Source organism: Euleptes europaea, chromosome 1 (genome assembly GCF_029931775.1).
Source record: "Euleptes europaea isolate rEulEur1 chromosome 1, rEulEur1.hap1, whole genome shotgun sequence".
In the NCBI taxonomy this organism is placed as follows: domain Eukaryota; kingdom Metazoa; phylum Chordata; class Lepidosauria; order Squamata; family Sphaerodactylidae; genus Euleptes; species Euleptes europaea.
In genome coordinates, this window is record NC_079312.1 from 53,060,230 (window position 1) to 53,077,189 (window position 16,960).

Genomic DNA, 16,960 nt, shown 5'->3' on the forward strand with positions numbered 1-16,960 from the left:
TAGGATTCAAATGACAAGACAGTCTCTGTTTTAGACTTATTATGTATGTATTTGAATTTTTTTTATTTTGTAAACTACCTGATATACCACTTTATGGTAAATGGATAGAATATAAACTTTCTAAATAAGCAAACTGTGCTGTTCTACAAATTACAGATGAAGGGGCTGAAAAAGGTAACTTGCCAAAGGCCAGAAAGAGGATGCAGCAATGCAAGAAAACAAGTTAACAAATGTATTTTGAAAGATTCCAAAATTCCTACATATTCAAAACATCTGCATACTTCCTGAGTGGGATGAAGACTGGATTGTCTCCACCTCTATGATGTGGGAGAGCGAACCTGGCAACCATACTCAGTACCTCCTTGTTGGGATACTTCTCTATCCTGAACGGGGAAGGGGAACAAAGGAGGACGAATGAGGGACGTTTGCCCCCTACCAGCTCATGTGCAGGAAATCTCCTGCAAATAGGGTTGCCAGGTCCCCCTTCGCCACCGGTGGGAGGTTTTTGGGGTGGAGCCTGAGGAAGGCAGGGTTTGCGGAGGGGAGGGACTTCAATGCCATAGAGTCCAATTGCCAGAGTGGCCATTTTCTCCAGGTGAACTGATCTCTATTAGCTGGAGATCAGTTGTAATAGCAGGAGAGCTCCAGCTAGGACCTGGAGGTTGGCACCCTACCTGCAAACATGCTGCCTAGCTTGAGGCAGGAAATAGTTCATGGTCAACAGATTAACTCTTTCTCCTCTGGAAGCTGTGTTTTGTTCTTAACTGCTAGGTAAATAGGAAGGCTTAGCTCAGTGTTCTGCTGCACGGGACATATGACAACTTGGATAAATACATTGCTATTTGATCAATGTTTGGTAAAAGAAGTGCTCTGAGACTGCAACTAGTTAATGTTTGAGATATGTCCTGTGTCAGAACAGGAGTGTGGTATTCACTGGAGATCCTTCCTCACCCTTCCAGTTTTATCGTCTCCTAATCTCATTGATTGACATAAAAAGCAACCAGTGGATGATGGCCTTCAATTGCACTGCATGGAGGCTGTTTCCATATAGCAAACCCTTTATCTGGAACCACCTAAGTATCAACTGATAGTTCCATGGTGAAAGTAGCAGAATTTTATTTCTTTACTTATAGTCCATCTTAAACATCCAGAACTCATGGGATTTAAATGGTCTTGTAAACAGCACTTGTTTTTTTAATAATTAATTGTCCTTTTGAACCAATTACAAGGGCTGGGGAAATCCTGTTTACCTTTCGTTTTCTCAGTGTTTATTGGAAAGTAGATCCACACAATAGACTTTCTGGTCACTTTTGCATTTTCCACCATTTGGGGGTGATTGTCTTAATAAAAAATGTTAACACAAAAATTCTTTTCAGCCACTTTAAAAGCTAAAGGACATATTTCTGTTCACCATTCTTTAGTCCAAGTCCAACATAAAACATTAATAATTTTACAAACAGAGCATTCTCCCAAACCAACAGGTTTTGTCCAATGGGTATGCTGAAAACCATTATTCAAAGTCTACCATTCAGATAGTTCCTTTAGCAGAAAGTATGCCATTTAAGAGTCTCTGATCTGCAACCAGCCATGTCCCAAGGCTTCCCCCTCCCCCTAGATAGTTGGTTTGTGGGCAAGCTACCACACAGTGTTGGCACAAGGTTGTGTACGTGGAAAAGCCTACTAGATGCGGCCCATAAGCCTTATATTCCTACCCTTATGCTAGAGCAATCCTTAAGTATCATGGTATTGTAGCCTACTAAATATTTCATCCTATTTAAATTATTTCAGATGTGATATACAAGAAAAGAGAGAGAAGGGAATTGAGAATAGTGCTCTTCTAAGAAAGAGTACAGCTCGAAATACGACAAAATAAACTACACTGAAATCAAGAGTCAGTGGATCATATCAGCTCGTTAATGGAAAGATGTTACAAAGGTTCTTCTCATAGTCCACACAGAAGTATAGTGTCATCACCAATCACTTTTAATTCATCCAGTGCCAAAAGAGTAATATCACCATCACAATATTTAAAGTGATAAGGGAAGGTGACTGTAATAATTACCAAATGCCTTACCAGGACTAAACAGGACTATAGCTTTAAGGTAAGCATATTCGTATCCATCAATATCAAGCTTAGCCATGCTGTTACAGAACTCCTGAAGTTTCCAGATGTGTTCCATCACTTGCTTTATTCGGTCTCCGGAAAGTTTATCTACAAGTAGACATTGTACAGTCTCTTAAAAAAGCAGAAATATTATATTTGAAAGTTAACAAATGTCTAAACTTCCTTAGATCAGAATATGGCTCAACTCATATGCTTGTTGTTTGTCATGAGTTATAGGTCCAAAGCCGAGGTGGTCATGATTGCCCTCATTAAGTATTTGAACGGCTGCCACTTAGAGGAGGGCAGGGAACTGTTCCTGTTGGCAGCAGAGGATAGGACTCACAATAATGGGTTTAAATTGCGGGCAGAAAGGTACCAGCTGGATATTAGGAATTTTCTTTCATAGTAAGAGCTGTTCAACAGTGGAATCAGCTACCTAGGGAGGGTGGTGAGCTCCCCCTCGCTGGCAGTCTTTAAGCAGAGGCTGGACAAGCACTTGTCAGGGATGCTCTAGGCTGATTGTGCATTGAGCAGGGGGCTGGACTAGATGGTCTGTATGGCCCCTTCCAACTCTGTGTTTCTATGATTTCATATTGTTGGACAGGACAAGGACTTTCCCACATCCCTGGTATTTCAATGGGCCATAGCTTATGGTTGCATCTAAACTGGCAGACTGTTGTTTCGTTTGGTAATTCAAGAGGAGGTGCAGAAAAAAATGTAATGATAGTTGGTCAGCATTTCCAGAGCTCTCTGGAACTTCAAATACTTCCAGACCGCCTTCATGCCTTCACTCCCTTCCCCACCCACTTCTCTCCTGTGTCGTCATTCCCTATTCATTTCCTGACACTTCACATTACCCCTTTGTTTGCCATAATGTTTGTATAAATTAGTGAAAATGCAAAGTATGTTTTAAATAAATTTTAAATACCTAAGGTATATGCTTCTTCTCCAAACCAGAATCGTAAACCTACCTTGAAGTGTGATTTCCATTTGTGGTTTGGAAGGCAACTCATAGCTGGCTGATCTGGATGGGAAAGCCAATTATGGATGCAGAAGCATTGGAATCAATCAAAATGCAGAAGGGGAGGAGAGAGAATATGAGGCAAACTCACATAACACTGAATTGTACCTAGGTATTATATGTGATTAAGCCCACTGATTTTTAACCTTTAAAGCAGAAGATCTCCAGCTAGGACCTGGAATTCTAAGGGGCTGCCTGCCACAAGGGCCACAGCTGTCCTCTGAGCCAGGCTGTGTTGGGGCTGCATCAGCCAGGCTGTGCCAGGGTGGCAGTGGTGGTTCCCCGACCTTCCGTAGTATGTCTTCTTGGGCCTGGGAGAGCTCTCCGTCGGGGTGGGGTTAGAGGCTCCATAAAGTTTTGGTTTTTGAAGCATTATGGATTTCCAGATAAGGGATACTCAACCTGTATTATGATAATCACTATTTAATGTGAACTATTATATAACTATTTACTGCTAATAATTATTTCTATCATCATATATTGTTTATTGTTTATATCATGTTTAATAGATCATATGCATATTTTTCTCTTTTTCTTTGATGTAATTGTAACAGTTGCTGTGATATGGCTCTTATTTTGCTCTTTTTGCTCTTCTGTTTATATTTATTTTAAAAAATCTTTAAAAAAATATCCCCCCCTGCTGAATAGACAAGGTTTCCACACCCAGCACAACATTGCAGCTATACACAGAGCTTGAAACTCGACAGGACTCTGGATATTTCGTCTGTGTTGGCAAATTCATTAGATGTACAAGGGAAGGAACATAAGAAAAGCCCTGCTGGATCAGATCAAGGCCCATCAAGTCCAGCAGTCTGTTCACACAGTGGCCAACCAGGTGCCTCTAGAAAGCCCCCAAACAAGACAACTGCAGCAGCATTGTCCTGCCTGTGTTCCACACCTAATATAAAGGAAGAAACTAAGCATCCCTTTAGCACAGGGGTGGGGAACCTTTTTCCTGCCAAGGGCCATTTGCACATTTATGACATCATTCAGGGGCCATACCAGGTGTAGATCTGCCGGTGGGGGGGGGAAGACGCGAGGGTTGCCAGGTCTCCAGCCACCACCTGGAGGTTGGCAACCCCAGGGGAGGCCACACAGAGAAGGCCTGCAGGGTGCCCCCACTCCCCCCTCCCAGGCAGAAGGGCAGCCAGCAGTGGGCCTGAGCAAACGAGGTGCCAGGGAGGCGCAGCCCACAGTTGATCGGTAAGGGAGGAAGGAAAACAGAAAGAGGAAAAGGGAGGGAGAGAGAAAGGGAGAAAGAAATGGAGAGAGAGGGAGAAAGAAAGAAAAGGACGGAGGGAGACAAAGAAAAGGACGGAGGGAGACAGAGACAGAAAAAGAGGGAGAAAGAGGGAGAGAAAGGAGAAAGATGACAGAAAAAGAGGAAGAAAGAAAAGCCTTCCCCCCACACACACACCTGCGCACGCTGGCCCCACGCGACCGGGCCCTAGCCTCTCCTACCCACACACACCCGGCGGCGCACAAAGCCCCGCGCGACCGGGCTCCAGTCTGCATGCCCTCTCCTCCCCAGAGTCCACAAAAGGGCCCCCCCGAAGCCCAATCGGCTCCTGCATGCATGCTCTGCCGCCGGGAGCCGCCAGCCTCTTTCCCCCTCCCTCTTGCTGCTCAACAGCCGACAGTCGGCGAGAGGAGGTCCAAAGGGCGCCGCAGCGCCGCTGTAAGCCATGGTGCCAGGAACACCCTCTGGGAGGGCCGGCCTGCGCCTCGCCTCTGCAGCAGGGTCCCAGAGCTCCCGACGGCCACAAAAAATGTCCTCGGGGGCCGCATATGGCCCCCGGGCCTGAGGTTCCCCACCCCTGCTTTAACAGCTTGTTCCAACCACACAGATGCTTACCATACATTGTATTTATACAACTGGTACAACTAAGGTGGTAATTGACCAACATTAGAACAAGGGAGAGCTATAAATAGTTCTCCTCCCATACCTCGTTGCTGAGGAAACAAAATTTCTGTAACATGCGTTGTCAAAATGTATTCAAGCACCTCCTCCCTTAACCTTTTAACATCATAATCTTATACACATTTATTTAGAAATAGCTCCTAGTGATGTAAGATAGCAATTTAGTAAGTCGCAGAATGAAAATCATAAAAAAAAACCCATTACCATCCACGTACCTTCCTGTATGCTGTTCTGCAGGTGGTTGACAATGGCTGCCAGGATAGTTGACAGGCTCATCACCTGTGCACACTGTGCAAGGCCTAAGGTGAACAACTCGTTCCAACAGGCACGCACAAGGCTCGTGTTACAATCCTGCCTAAAAAATAATACAAAAGCATCCAAAAAAACTTAAGATTAACTTTTTGTGACTGAAACTGTTATGCCTCTTTTTATTATTTTATTTTATTAAGGGTACAAAAGGTAAAAAGGGGAAGGGGAAACAGAGTATTAACAAAGCAAGAAAACACACATTCTTTCTCATGTAAAAATTGACCAAGCAGGCTACATTAATATTGTTATATCTTTGCGGTTAACTGTTGTCCAGATGCAAATATAGGTACATTCTGAGAATAAACATCCTACGTTCCTTTTAACTATTCAATCAGTTTTCTGCTCTACTTCAAAAAGCTAGATAGTGATTATATAATGTTAAGCTTTTAATGTTGTTTCAATTAACCACGACACAACTGTAAAAAAGTTTCCACTTTTCATTATGCTGATCGTAAGACACCCCTCTTTTTATGAGGTGCTGAACATTAGGCCCAAGTGAAGGACTTACTGTAGAGAAGTTATTTTCAACTGGGCATTCTGTTTGTCTCTACTGAAAACACCCGAGAATTCATGCTAGTTCGAAGAAGGCCAGGGTTCCCCAATATAACATTTATGGATGGAAGTCCTAAAAACTGGACAAAGTGGCAACTAATTTGTGGATGAAGACGGTCCTTATTACTTCCCCTGACTTGTTTTTTACCTAGTTCATTACCCAACATGCCAAAGATATGGCTTTGGCCTTTTTTGCATACAATGCAGAAATGACGAATAACACCGTAATTGTAAGATTACATAAACATCTAAAATTGAGAAATTAGTGGAAAGGAGGAACTGTATGAACATGCAGGTTATTAAAATACCAGGATATTGTAAAAAAACACCACCCCTATTGGGGGACACACCCCAAACTATGTAAATGTTTGAACAGAGAAGAAGCCCAGTCCCCCCCCACCAAAAAAAAAAAACTCCCCAAAAGTTGGCCACACATTTAAGAATGTTCTGCCATGAATACACTGGCTGGCTTGTGTTCAAGAATTCTGTAGCACAAATGCACTGCCAGTGCTGGGCATTTCCTATTTGTAAAATGGGAGAAATGTTTACTTGCCTGCTTTATGTTTAATTATATGATTGTTGCATTTTAGAAATCTCTTCCATCTGGAGAGATTTCTGATGGATCCAAACAATTAAGTGCATGGTTATATGAGCCCTGAAGGGGATGAACGGGCAGATGGAGGCAAGGAATGTTTCTTGAACTTATTCTTCCCTCTCAGTCTATAGGTCTAATCTAGTTCCTTAATTCCAAGGAAACAAATGATTATTTAATGGAGATCAGTTTTTTTAAATATTTTTTTTATTATTTTTCCACAATTATTAATCACATAGTTTAACAATGACATAATCAGTAAAAAGTAAAAACAAATAGGTAACATTGTTAAAAAATTTATATATAATAAAAAATTGTTGACTTCCCCTACACCTCCCTTCATCTTGTGATGAATTAATCTCCTTTGCACAAAATTCTAATCCTAATACTATTGTTAATATTTATTGATCTCTTTGACATTTATATTTTTCAAGAAAAAAAATTAATAGTTAATAATATCATATCAAGGAAAGAGAAAAGGAAATAAGAATAAAAAAGAAAAGAAATAGTAAATCTCACTAATAATAAATGGATTAGTATAATAAAGAGCATTTGATTATTTCCATTGAAAATTAATTATTTTGTAAGTCCTCCATTTCTCCCTAACACTCATTTAATACATATTGTTTTTCTAGTAAATTGATATCATATATAATTCTATTTCCATTATAACCAATCCTTTTAACCAGTTCCTTTTCAATCTTAGCCAGAAGAGACACTAGACTCTTTTAAATTAGTTCTTTTATCCGGAATTTCCAGCATTTCTTTCTTTCCCACAGTAGCAGTAATCGTCGAAGGGCATCCTTGGAGATTGGTGATAAAGTCTCTTCTGCAGATAGATAATTTCCATAGTAAATCCATGTTGCAATATCTTCCATCCCAAATTCAAAGAAAAAGATCCTGAAAACCCTAGTTTTTCTGCTCATTAAGTCCTCCAAGCAGGTGTTGAAAAGTTCATTCAAGCAGATTAAGGGGACATAAGTCAAAATCACTCACATTCAAATCCATTGTTGTCAAATGAGCTATTGCAGATTGGTTATTGTAATCCTTCGTTTCATTTGCAGGGTTCTTCTGTTCTTCATCTCTCTTGTCAGCTAGAGGGCCCTCTAGTATCTCCTCTGATCTCATTGTGACAATTTGGGTTTTTATGTCTTTAGGTTCATCTGAGATAATGTCCAGTTTTTGATTAATAAATTGGAATGAAGTGCTCATCAAAGCAGAGAGTTGTTCCATCTTTGTAATCAGATGTTCCATGGTTACTACTTCTGAAAATTTCTATTGAAACTCAGTTAATAAGATCCAGGCTTCCAGCGTAGTAAAACAAGGAGGTGCTGCAGGAATCAAAGTCATAGACCTTCCGTCTTCTTTGTGGTCAGGAACTTGGGAAATATTTGCCAGTTACACACAGATACCACACTTCCGATTCCAAGTTCTCTGACTTTCTCGTGATGATAGATTGTTTCCGGGAAGGATGTGGCAGGAAGGCTTGTTTAGTTAGAAAGACTACTCTTCGGGGTGGGTGGGGGTTTCCACTCCTCCCTCCCCTTTATACGTAGTAATTCCTGATTGGCAACTGAAGCGTCTTTCAAAAATCTTAGTTGTTATGTCTTCCCACTGATCAAATTGATAAGATCCCTGCCGGGTTATCAGATCTTTTCTTGTTTTTAAAAAGTCATTTAAACATTGACTGGGGAGATACGGATTCAACTGATGTATTTAGCAGTCTCCTGGGACTTCCAAATCCAGGTAAAACAAAGGAGTTCTTTTAAACTTACTCAGATTTTAGGAGAGTAGGTATTCTTGCTTCTGTATAGTTGCTAGATGGTAATAGATAGGGGAGAGCGATGCTTAAATTCCAAAGAGACGTCTTCGGCGATTTATTATTCCTCAAGCTGGCGGGACTGCTACTGAATCTCCGAGGTCGTAAAACTCAGAGAGTTCAGGAGTCAAACCGCTCTTCATCGGCTGCAGGAGATTTCCTGATATCCGTTCCACTATTTAGGAATCGGGAGGGGCGCGTTGATATTTAAGACATTTCTTGGTTCCCCTTCCGGGAGCCCCCGGGGAGACGAGTGCTTCGCTCAGCTGCCCTAGCGGAAGTCATTTAATGGAGATCATGAAGGGAAAAGACAAACGATCACACTGCAGACTGCACATACCATATTTTTCCGTGTATAAGACACCCTCATGTATAAGACAACCCCTATTTTTTTGAACCCAAAATTAAGAAATCAGGGGTTGTCTTATACACGGGGGCGTGTATGGAAAAATACGGCCGGGGAAGAGAGCAGGGACCATCGGAAAGCTGGACGCTGGCTGGTCAGGGCTACCGGGCTCTTCCTCACCCGCTCTCTTCCCCGCCCATCAGCTGACGGGCGGGGAAGAAAGCAGGGACCATCAGAAGGCTGGTCATTGGCTGGCCAGGGCGACCGGGCTCTTCCCCACCCATCAGCTGACGGGCGGGGAAGAGAGCGGGGACCATCAGAAGGTAGCCAGGGCGACCGGGCTCTTCCCCGCCCCTCTCTCTCCCCCCACCTGTCAGCTGATGGGCTGGGAAGAGAGCAGGGACCATCAGAAGGCTGGTCGTTGGCTGGCCAGGGCGACCGGGCTCTTCCCCACCCATCAGCTGACGGGCGGGGAAGAGAGCGGGGACCATCAGAAGGTAGCCAGGGCGACCGGGCTCTTCCCCGCCCCTCTCTCTCTCCCCCACCTGTCAGCTGATGGGCTGGGAAGAGAGCAGCGACCTTCCGTGTATAAGACAACCCCCAATTTTTTTCTAAATTTTTCAAGAAAAAAACATCGTCTTATACACGGAAAAATACGGTGTTTTCCGTGGTTACCTCAATCCTTCCATCTGCCCTTCATTACTGTGGTTAGTGCCACAAAGCAGAATTTCAAAGTTTCACTGGACTTCATCAAGAGAGTAAGGCAATGGAATCTCGATTCCAGAAACTGGGCAAATGACTGTAACACTCACTAAGATAATGGACTATTTTGTTTGAACTTTATGCCTATAAAAAAAAAAACCCGAGACATTGAACACATATAATAATGAACCATCCACCCAAATATTCATTAAAATTTCCTGAAAATGGTTCAGCTTTTAGCAAATGAAACCATTTCATTTTTTATAGTTAGCACAGATTGAAGGGTTTCAATTAATTCTTTACAAAAAAAACCCCCTGAAAAACTAAAAAAAACCCCTATCTTACCCTAGTGCTTGAAAAGCAGGGATGGATCTAGCCCAGTGCATAGAAAGGAAAAGTAGTCGGGACGCTGACTCGCAAATGTAATGCACATTCAGGTATTCTGGCATGGGAGTAGGCATTGTTAACTGCATGAGAACAGAAATGGACAAACATAAAGCTCAATTTTAATAAATTCTTTTAAAAATCATTTATGGATAAATCTTAGACAACACAATAAACTCAATAATATTTTTTTGGTTTTTTACTATGGAACTATAAACGTATCCCATTTTCACTTGATGTAGTCAACATTAAAAAAATAGTTTTAAAAAGGTCTGGCTTCAGCAGTGTAATGACAATAGAAATGAAGCAGTGTGTATTGGCATGACTGCAGTTATTCTCTATTCGTTAGGATCTGTATGGCTATTAAATGAGCTATGGGTTAAACTAAAGAAGTGAGAATATAATGTACTTTGCATAAGACTTCTAGGAGTCAGGAAAGCTTCACACACACATTACATACGCATACATACAAGCAGGGAGAGACCTGCAAGGAACTTGTCTTCCTACTTGTCCCTATTTCTTTTCCTGCAGTTACTGTCTTTCCCCACCCCTTGCCTGCCCACCCTCCTCCTCCTCCCCTCCTCCCTTCCCCACTGCCTGTCCCATTGCTACCTTGCCTGGCTCCCCAGCAGGGGTGTTTCTGTTACCTTCCCCACCTCCTCCTATCTCAGCCACCTTTACAGTCGGTACGTCGTCTGTCAGTGGCAGCAGAGATTCCTCCTCCTGCCTGCTTAACTCACCTGGCAGAGGCACATCCCCGCCATCCCTGCTGCCTTTATCTGGCCATCAGGTTGCTGAGCAGGGAAGCAGACTGCAAAGGTACCGTAGCTGTCCTCTAAGTTTACATACTAATAGGGTCTTTTTGTTTTAAATAAAGTAATCTGGATCAGGTTTGGCCACATAAATTAAGGAATCCCATACCTTAAATGTCACGTGAGTATCTGTAAGTAGGGGTCCTTCAACTTCAATGATTGGCGTAGACTGATCTCTACTGATTACATGAATATTCCCACCACCTGTGGGATCCATCCCATCAGCTAGATTCTGAGCTGCAGCACCATCTGTCGTATTAAGTGCTTTAGCCAAAGTATCAAACGCTCTGAAATAAAACAACAAGTCTATCAAATGCAATTCCTCCAACTTCTATTAACATATTTTATATTAGGAAGGAAATACAACCACTAATTATTTTATTTAGTTCATTTGTATCCCGCCATTCTTCCCAATGGGGACCCAAAGCAGCTTACATTGTTCTCCTCTCCTCCATTTTGTCCTCACAACAACCCTGGGAGGTAGGTTGGGCTGAGAGAGTGTGCCTGGTTCAAGGTCACCCAGTGAGTTTCCATGCTATGAGCAGGGATTCGAACTTGGGTCTCCTGGATACTAGTCTGACACTCTTAACCACTATATCACACTGGCTCTTCAGTGTGTCTAATGCGTCTACCTAAAGATAAACCAACAATGTTTCTAAGATAGGGTGCATACCGAGTTATCTCACTTGCGGATTGGTCTTCTTGCTGGACTTCAGGAGTGTCACCATTATTAAGTGACTCATTTAGACTGGCAAGTGACGTTACAACGTTTGCTAGTGTTCCCAAGGCACCCTGGCTTGTCTCAGCCTATAAAGAAAAATTATATCAGTGAAAAATGAAGTTAAGACATGTATTTTCCTGATGTAGCCACCAGCCAAGCCAATTCTTCATCACTGGGGGCCCTCCGCATAACTGATAAGAATCTGGTCTGAGTTGTGCTTCTAAGGAAGAAGGGCATGGCCATTTATTTATTTATTTATTTTGCAATTTCTAGCCTGCCCTCCCCGGCCACAGCCAGGTTCAGGGTGAGTTACAACATTTAAAATATACACCATTACTAAAAGTTAAGACAGTAAAATCCCAATTAAAACCAAACACAATCCCAGGTGGTGCTCAAATTCAAACCAGATTTATTGAAACAAACAACAAGGTACATTTAATAAGCAAGCAACTTTGGGAACAAAACGTTATACAAGGAAGGTCAAGGAGCCTACCTTGGAATCTGTAGCCAAGAGAACTGTACCATCATCCCGTATTAGCGGCTGCTGAATATTTACAAGCATCCCTGAATCAAGAAGACCAGCTGATCTGTCAAAAATGAGAGAGTATATTCAAGAAAAAGAAAAATTATGTTATTAGAGAGCTGCACCGTTTCCCTTGAGTATTTTGTGAAATAGCAGTTTTGTGACTTTCAATTTTGGGATGTCTCAGATTTGTCTACAGGACGCCACCTGTTCTTTATTTTTGGAGAAGATGCACTTAAAGTGGGAACACTGGTTATTCTCCTGCTGATGTGTAAACCTAATAATCTTAAGCTTGATTGTGTCCTCATTCTTTACCAAGTTCATTTATATATGGATCCCACAAGTTGGATCTAAAGGTTCTGTTCTTCTGTTGGATTCAACCCCACGGCAATAACATGCAGTTCACCATCAAATGGGTAAAATTAATTTCTACAGAATGTACCCTCAGAAAAAACCTCACTACCCATATTTATATCAAATCTGTTAATTAACATACCTATTTTATGAAACTCTACATCTATATCTCTGTTCAAAGCACTATGGTTTTGGATGATATGGTGGAGATGAAATGCATGTGACAAGCCTCTGCCTCATGGAGATTGTACAATTCCATTGAGATGAAGTTTTGACATGCATTACTACGCTGTACTAGCTCATGAAAAACTTACACAAATAAATAAAAGATTACACTGATGTTTACTGAATGGCTACATCTAGACATAAGGGAAAACTCCAATTTGTTTGAGACAAGAATGAGTCTGGTTGATTCTCAGACTCATGTTCCTCCCCTCATGCACAGAGTTAACATGGAAGGCTTCCTGCTTAAAAAGAAACCAGTTTGTGATGATGTCCCAGTTTGGGTGGTTTAGTGAACTACTGGTTGTTTCTTGCCTACGAACCAGGATTTGAAACCATTCTGGTTTAGAATTTAGACAAGAAGCAAACTGCAGTTTGTTAAAGTATCCGAATAGGGCCATCATGCAGGTTTTGAAAGACTTCAATCTCAATTCTATGTGTGAGAGGAAGAAGGATGGGAAGGAGCATGAGCCCAAAAACAAACCAGACCCATTCTCGATACTGTGTGTATCAGGACTTGATGAATTCCAGGCATCAGGTCGCCAAGAAATTTCACTGAGGTGCTTAGGATTTTCAGCAATGATTTTGTTGTAGTGTCTCTCAGCAAATTCTCAGTGGAAGTACAAAGTATTGGATCCACCAGTTCTGCCACCGGTGAAAAAGGGAAGAAGTCGCCTTTGCCTGCCAAAATGGCTGTGTTTCAGATTGGGAGACCAGCATGGCCAAAGCCATGTGAAAGAAAGTCTGGAATAAGGCGGGGAACTAACTGGCTGACATAGAGCAAAAATTCTGGCTGCACCCAATCCCAAGCTTATTTATCATTTTGCATCAGAATGTTTTGTTGTATGACATAAAAGTAACTATTTATGAAGTTCTTGTCTTGTAAACTTAAAGTTATACCATTCAATAGTGGTGGATGAATTCATTTCTTAACCAGTCGCTTTCTGTTTTGGTTCCAATCGCCTATGAAATCGAGCGTTTTTAAGTATACACACACAATCAACAACAAAACAGAACACATGGACAGATGAACAGGCAGGATGATTAATGAGAATCAGGGAAGGCTGGAGATTAGCTTTTTGTTGTGATGACAACCAGAGTTATCCTTGTCATAGCTTTAATAAAATTTTGAGAAACTGTGAAGAGGTCAGGATTAGGTTTTGTGGTAGCAACAATTAGAAAATGTGCTCATTAATATACAAATCCTGAAGGCTGAAAAAGGAATCTGGCTCCTAAATTTCTGTTCTGGCTCCTAGACCCAAAGAAAATCTGTCAAGGCCTGGTGCATATTGTCCCAAAATTTAAAACAAAACTATGGTATTATAAGCACTTAAAAGAAGGAAAAATTATCTCCACTGGCCCTGAACATAAATTCATTTAATTACATTTTGTTTTTTGTCAACAGAACATTTGTAATCTGACCTCCCAACAGCTCTAGACTGCACAGACTTTAAAAAGGGCCATTTTTTCACGTACCTAGCTCCATCTTTATCAGCTACAAAGGTCGGAGTTGCAATTAGAGGACTTCTCAAATCTTTTCTGATATAGATTTTTTCTGTTGAAGCAGCACAATTGGTTGGTTTCTCCCTCTGCACATCAAAAGGCTTCCTTTCATTCTGTACAGCTACACCACGGGTATAGAAATTTGAAAACAAATACTTATTCAAAGGGTTATAAAAAGTGTTAATTTCCCCCCCTAAAGCAGGACTTCAAACTGGCATGGCTTCTACTTGATGGATCAGTCTCAGAAAGGTGATGACTGGCAATTAGTGTTCATGGGTTTTATCCTACAGCGTTACTAAAGGTTTGATTCTATCACCCACCTTTAACATCTGTGTACATTTAGGAATATTATCCATGGTTCTGGAATCTACTATAATTACATTGCTGATGGCATCTAATTCTATTTTTCAGTATCAAGGAAGTCCAGTTATGAACCAGTAAGTGGAAACTGTCAGCTGAATGAGTGCCACCAACCAATGAAATAGGTTTTGATGGCCATTGTTATCTGTAGCGGTGGACTTGCTTTTTCTAGATTTGAATGCCTGTGGCTAAATGTTCTGCTCTATTAAATAATAACTTATTTGCATGTGTTCAAAATCATACCCGAACTGCTAACATGCTTCTGCAGACAAACAAGATCATCAGGTTTAATAGCTGATCACAAAACCGCTTCAGATGAGTTAAGGATGGCCAGTCTTATTGTGCTTACAGCTTAGACATTTTAAAGACTATGCTTTGAACTTTTGATCTGAACCACCAGAAAATTACTGGTTTACTGCCTCTCAAGCCATGCCTTCCTTAGTCATGCTGTGTTCCTATGCTCTCCCCTGCTGTATGCCCTGTGTGTATTATGTTCTGACACACTCCCCTTCTTAAGAGACCCTGCAAGATATTTGACCTCGGCATGCACCTCAGCATAGAGTCTTCACCTTTTGTTACTCCTCTGATTGGACTCTCATAATCTAATCCACAGATGTCACTGTGCTGAACAACCCAACAAAAATGTAAGCCATTAACAGAGCAATCCTAAGCAAGTCTACTCACAACCCTATTGGGCCTATACAATGGGGCTTACTCCCAGGAATGTGTTCTTAGGATCGCACTGTTAATATATCTTCAATGCTCACTAAAAAAATAATCCAAGTAACAGAATTTAATAGATAAAAAGGTTTTTTTTAAATCTCATTTGGGATGATGAAAATTTAGTAACAAAATATAGGAAAGAAATCTTAGAAATATAATACATTTTAATCACAGCTACAAAGTAGCCCCTAAATAACATTTAACAGTTCACAGACAAAAAACCCATTTGTGTGCTGTAGACTCACATTCCATTTTCATTCCCATCTCAAGACATTTTTTTAGCCGACAAAACTGGCAGCGATTCCGATGGTGTTTATTGATGATACAATCCTGGTTGCTACGGCAACTATAGGTCAGGTTTTTCCTCACGCTCCTTTTAAAGAAGCCTTTGCATCCTTCGCAACTGACAGCACCATAGTGACGACCTAATTAAAAAAATTAAGAATACATTTACAACAACATGATAGATATTAAAACTATTTTAGCAACATGCTGGGTATATTGCTCAGTTGTTCCTTGGGGTTCTTTTTCAGTTCTTTCACACTTTTTGCAAGCGCTAAATAACACTCAGATGTAATTTACGGAGATTTTTGTGAGAGGAAAATCCTCTGTGATCAAAGCATCTGCCAACACTGTAAGAGCATTTACTTAAAACTGCTGCTGGTACCATGTCATTCAAAGGAAGTGGGATATGTTTTGTGCTTAAGCCCATCAGTGGTGAGCCCGTGGATTGGTAGAAAGGCTGCTTCCATTCAAAAAGATCTTTCTGTTGCAGAGCATAAACCAACTACTAATGACAAGAAAATATTTCCCCATGGGATATGCTGAACTGGGGGGAAAGGTTTTGGTGCCCTTTTTTCAAACAGTGTGTCTTTGTTATTGTTAAGACATTAGCAGTGCAATCCCATGCAGAGTCATGCATCGACTGGAGTAATTCTCCATAGGATTGCACTGTAAGACTGTGCAGTGCATTGGGATGAGTGATATCCCTTACACTACTTACATTTAAAACAAATGAAAACTGAGATTTGCAGGATACCAAACCCTGTGTCAGATACTAGTTTTGTGCATTTGCTTCATAAATATACACAAAGTAGAAAACCTGACTAAAACCCTGGCTTTAATTGGAAATGGTTCAGGAAACACTGATGGATATGACTCCAATGAAAGCAGTTAAACTGTATTAGATTTCTAACTGATGTTGTAATTGAAAGCAAAAAGTTGCAGAGAAACACACACACACATATACACTTATATATAAGTGTCTCCAAAAATTTGACAAATACCCTAAGTACATATATAAAAAAATTTCAAACATTAAAACACATCAACCTAAAAACCTCATTTATATATACACACACACACACACATATATGTATATATCTCAAACAAAAGTTTCTAGATTTATACACATGTGCAATACATAAAATAACCTTTAATTATGGCAAGTAAACAAGAAAAAAATCACATTTCAATAACCATCTTCATCGGTTGTCACAATTAAACATACAGAATACATTACGACCAACATATGAAAAATGTGAAGAAAAGTGTGGCTTGTACATTATAAAGAAATAATACTTTAAAATATATTTATTTTTCAGGTTTATTACTTACTGTGTGTTGTTATAATGCTTGATCCCTGTGAGTCTGTATGTTTAATTCTGACTGATGAAGATCGCTGTGAAAATGTATTTGGTTTTTTTGTTTACTTGCCATAATTAAAGATGTATTTTATGTATTGTACCTGTACAAACATTTGTAGAAATTTTGTTTTATATTATGAATGCCTTTTTGGTTGGCATATGATATTTTTTGAAATAGTTTAATACATGAACTTTGGGTATTTTTCAGTTGTGTTTAGAGACATACACCTGTATATTAGTTTGCCTAGAACTTTTTGCTTTTAGGTTTTGGTTTTTGTTGCAGTTGTTACTTTCTGTTTGGTTTTGTAGGTGATATGGTATACAAAGTTTGGGGCAGAATATATCC

General features: G+C 40.6%; 1 protein-coding gene across 2 annotated transcripts in view; it reads right to left on the reverse strand.

The window, feature by feature from the left end:
- The window catches only part of NR2C2 (nuclear receptor subfamily 2 group C member 2), a 42,781-nt gene that overhangs the window by 4,878 nt on the left and 20,943 nt on the right, over positions 1-16,960 (reverse strand). Inside the window, exons 5-13 of one of the 2 annotated variants that reach the window (XM_056855998.1) lie at positions 15,214-15,393; positions 13,859-14,006; positions 11,777-11,870; positions 11,236-11,369; positions 10,672-10,849; positions 9,712-9,833; positions 5,262-5,401; positions 2,075-2,212; positions 1,251-1,340 (exon numbers count right to left, since the gene is read on the reverse strand). In XM_056855998.1, the coding sequence (XP_056711976.1) occupies positions 1,251-1,340; positions 2,075-2,212; positions 5,262-5,401; positions 9,712-9,833; positions 10,672-10,849; positions 11,236-11,369; positions 11,777-11,870; positions 13,859-14,006; positions 15,214-15,393 (1,224 nt within the window). The remainder of the gene's footprint in view (positions 1-1,250; positions 1,341-2,074; positions 2,213-5,261; positions 5,402-9,711; positions 9,834-10,671; positions 10,850-11,235; positions 11,370-11,776; positions 11,871-13,858; positions 14,007-15,213; positions 15,394-16,960) is intronic. The other variant, XM_056856008.1, reaches the window with a different exon arrangement.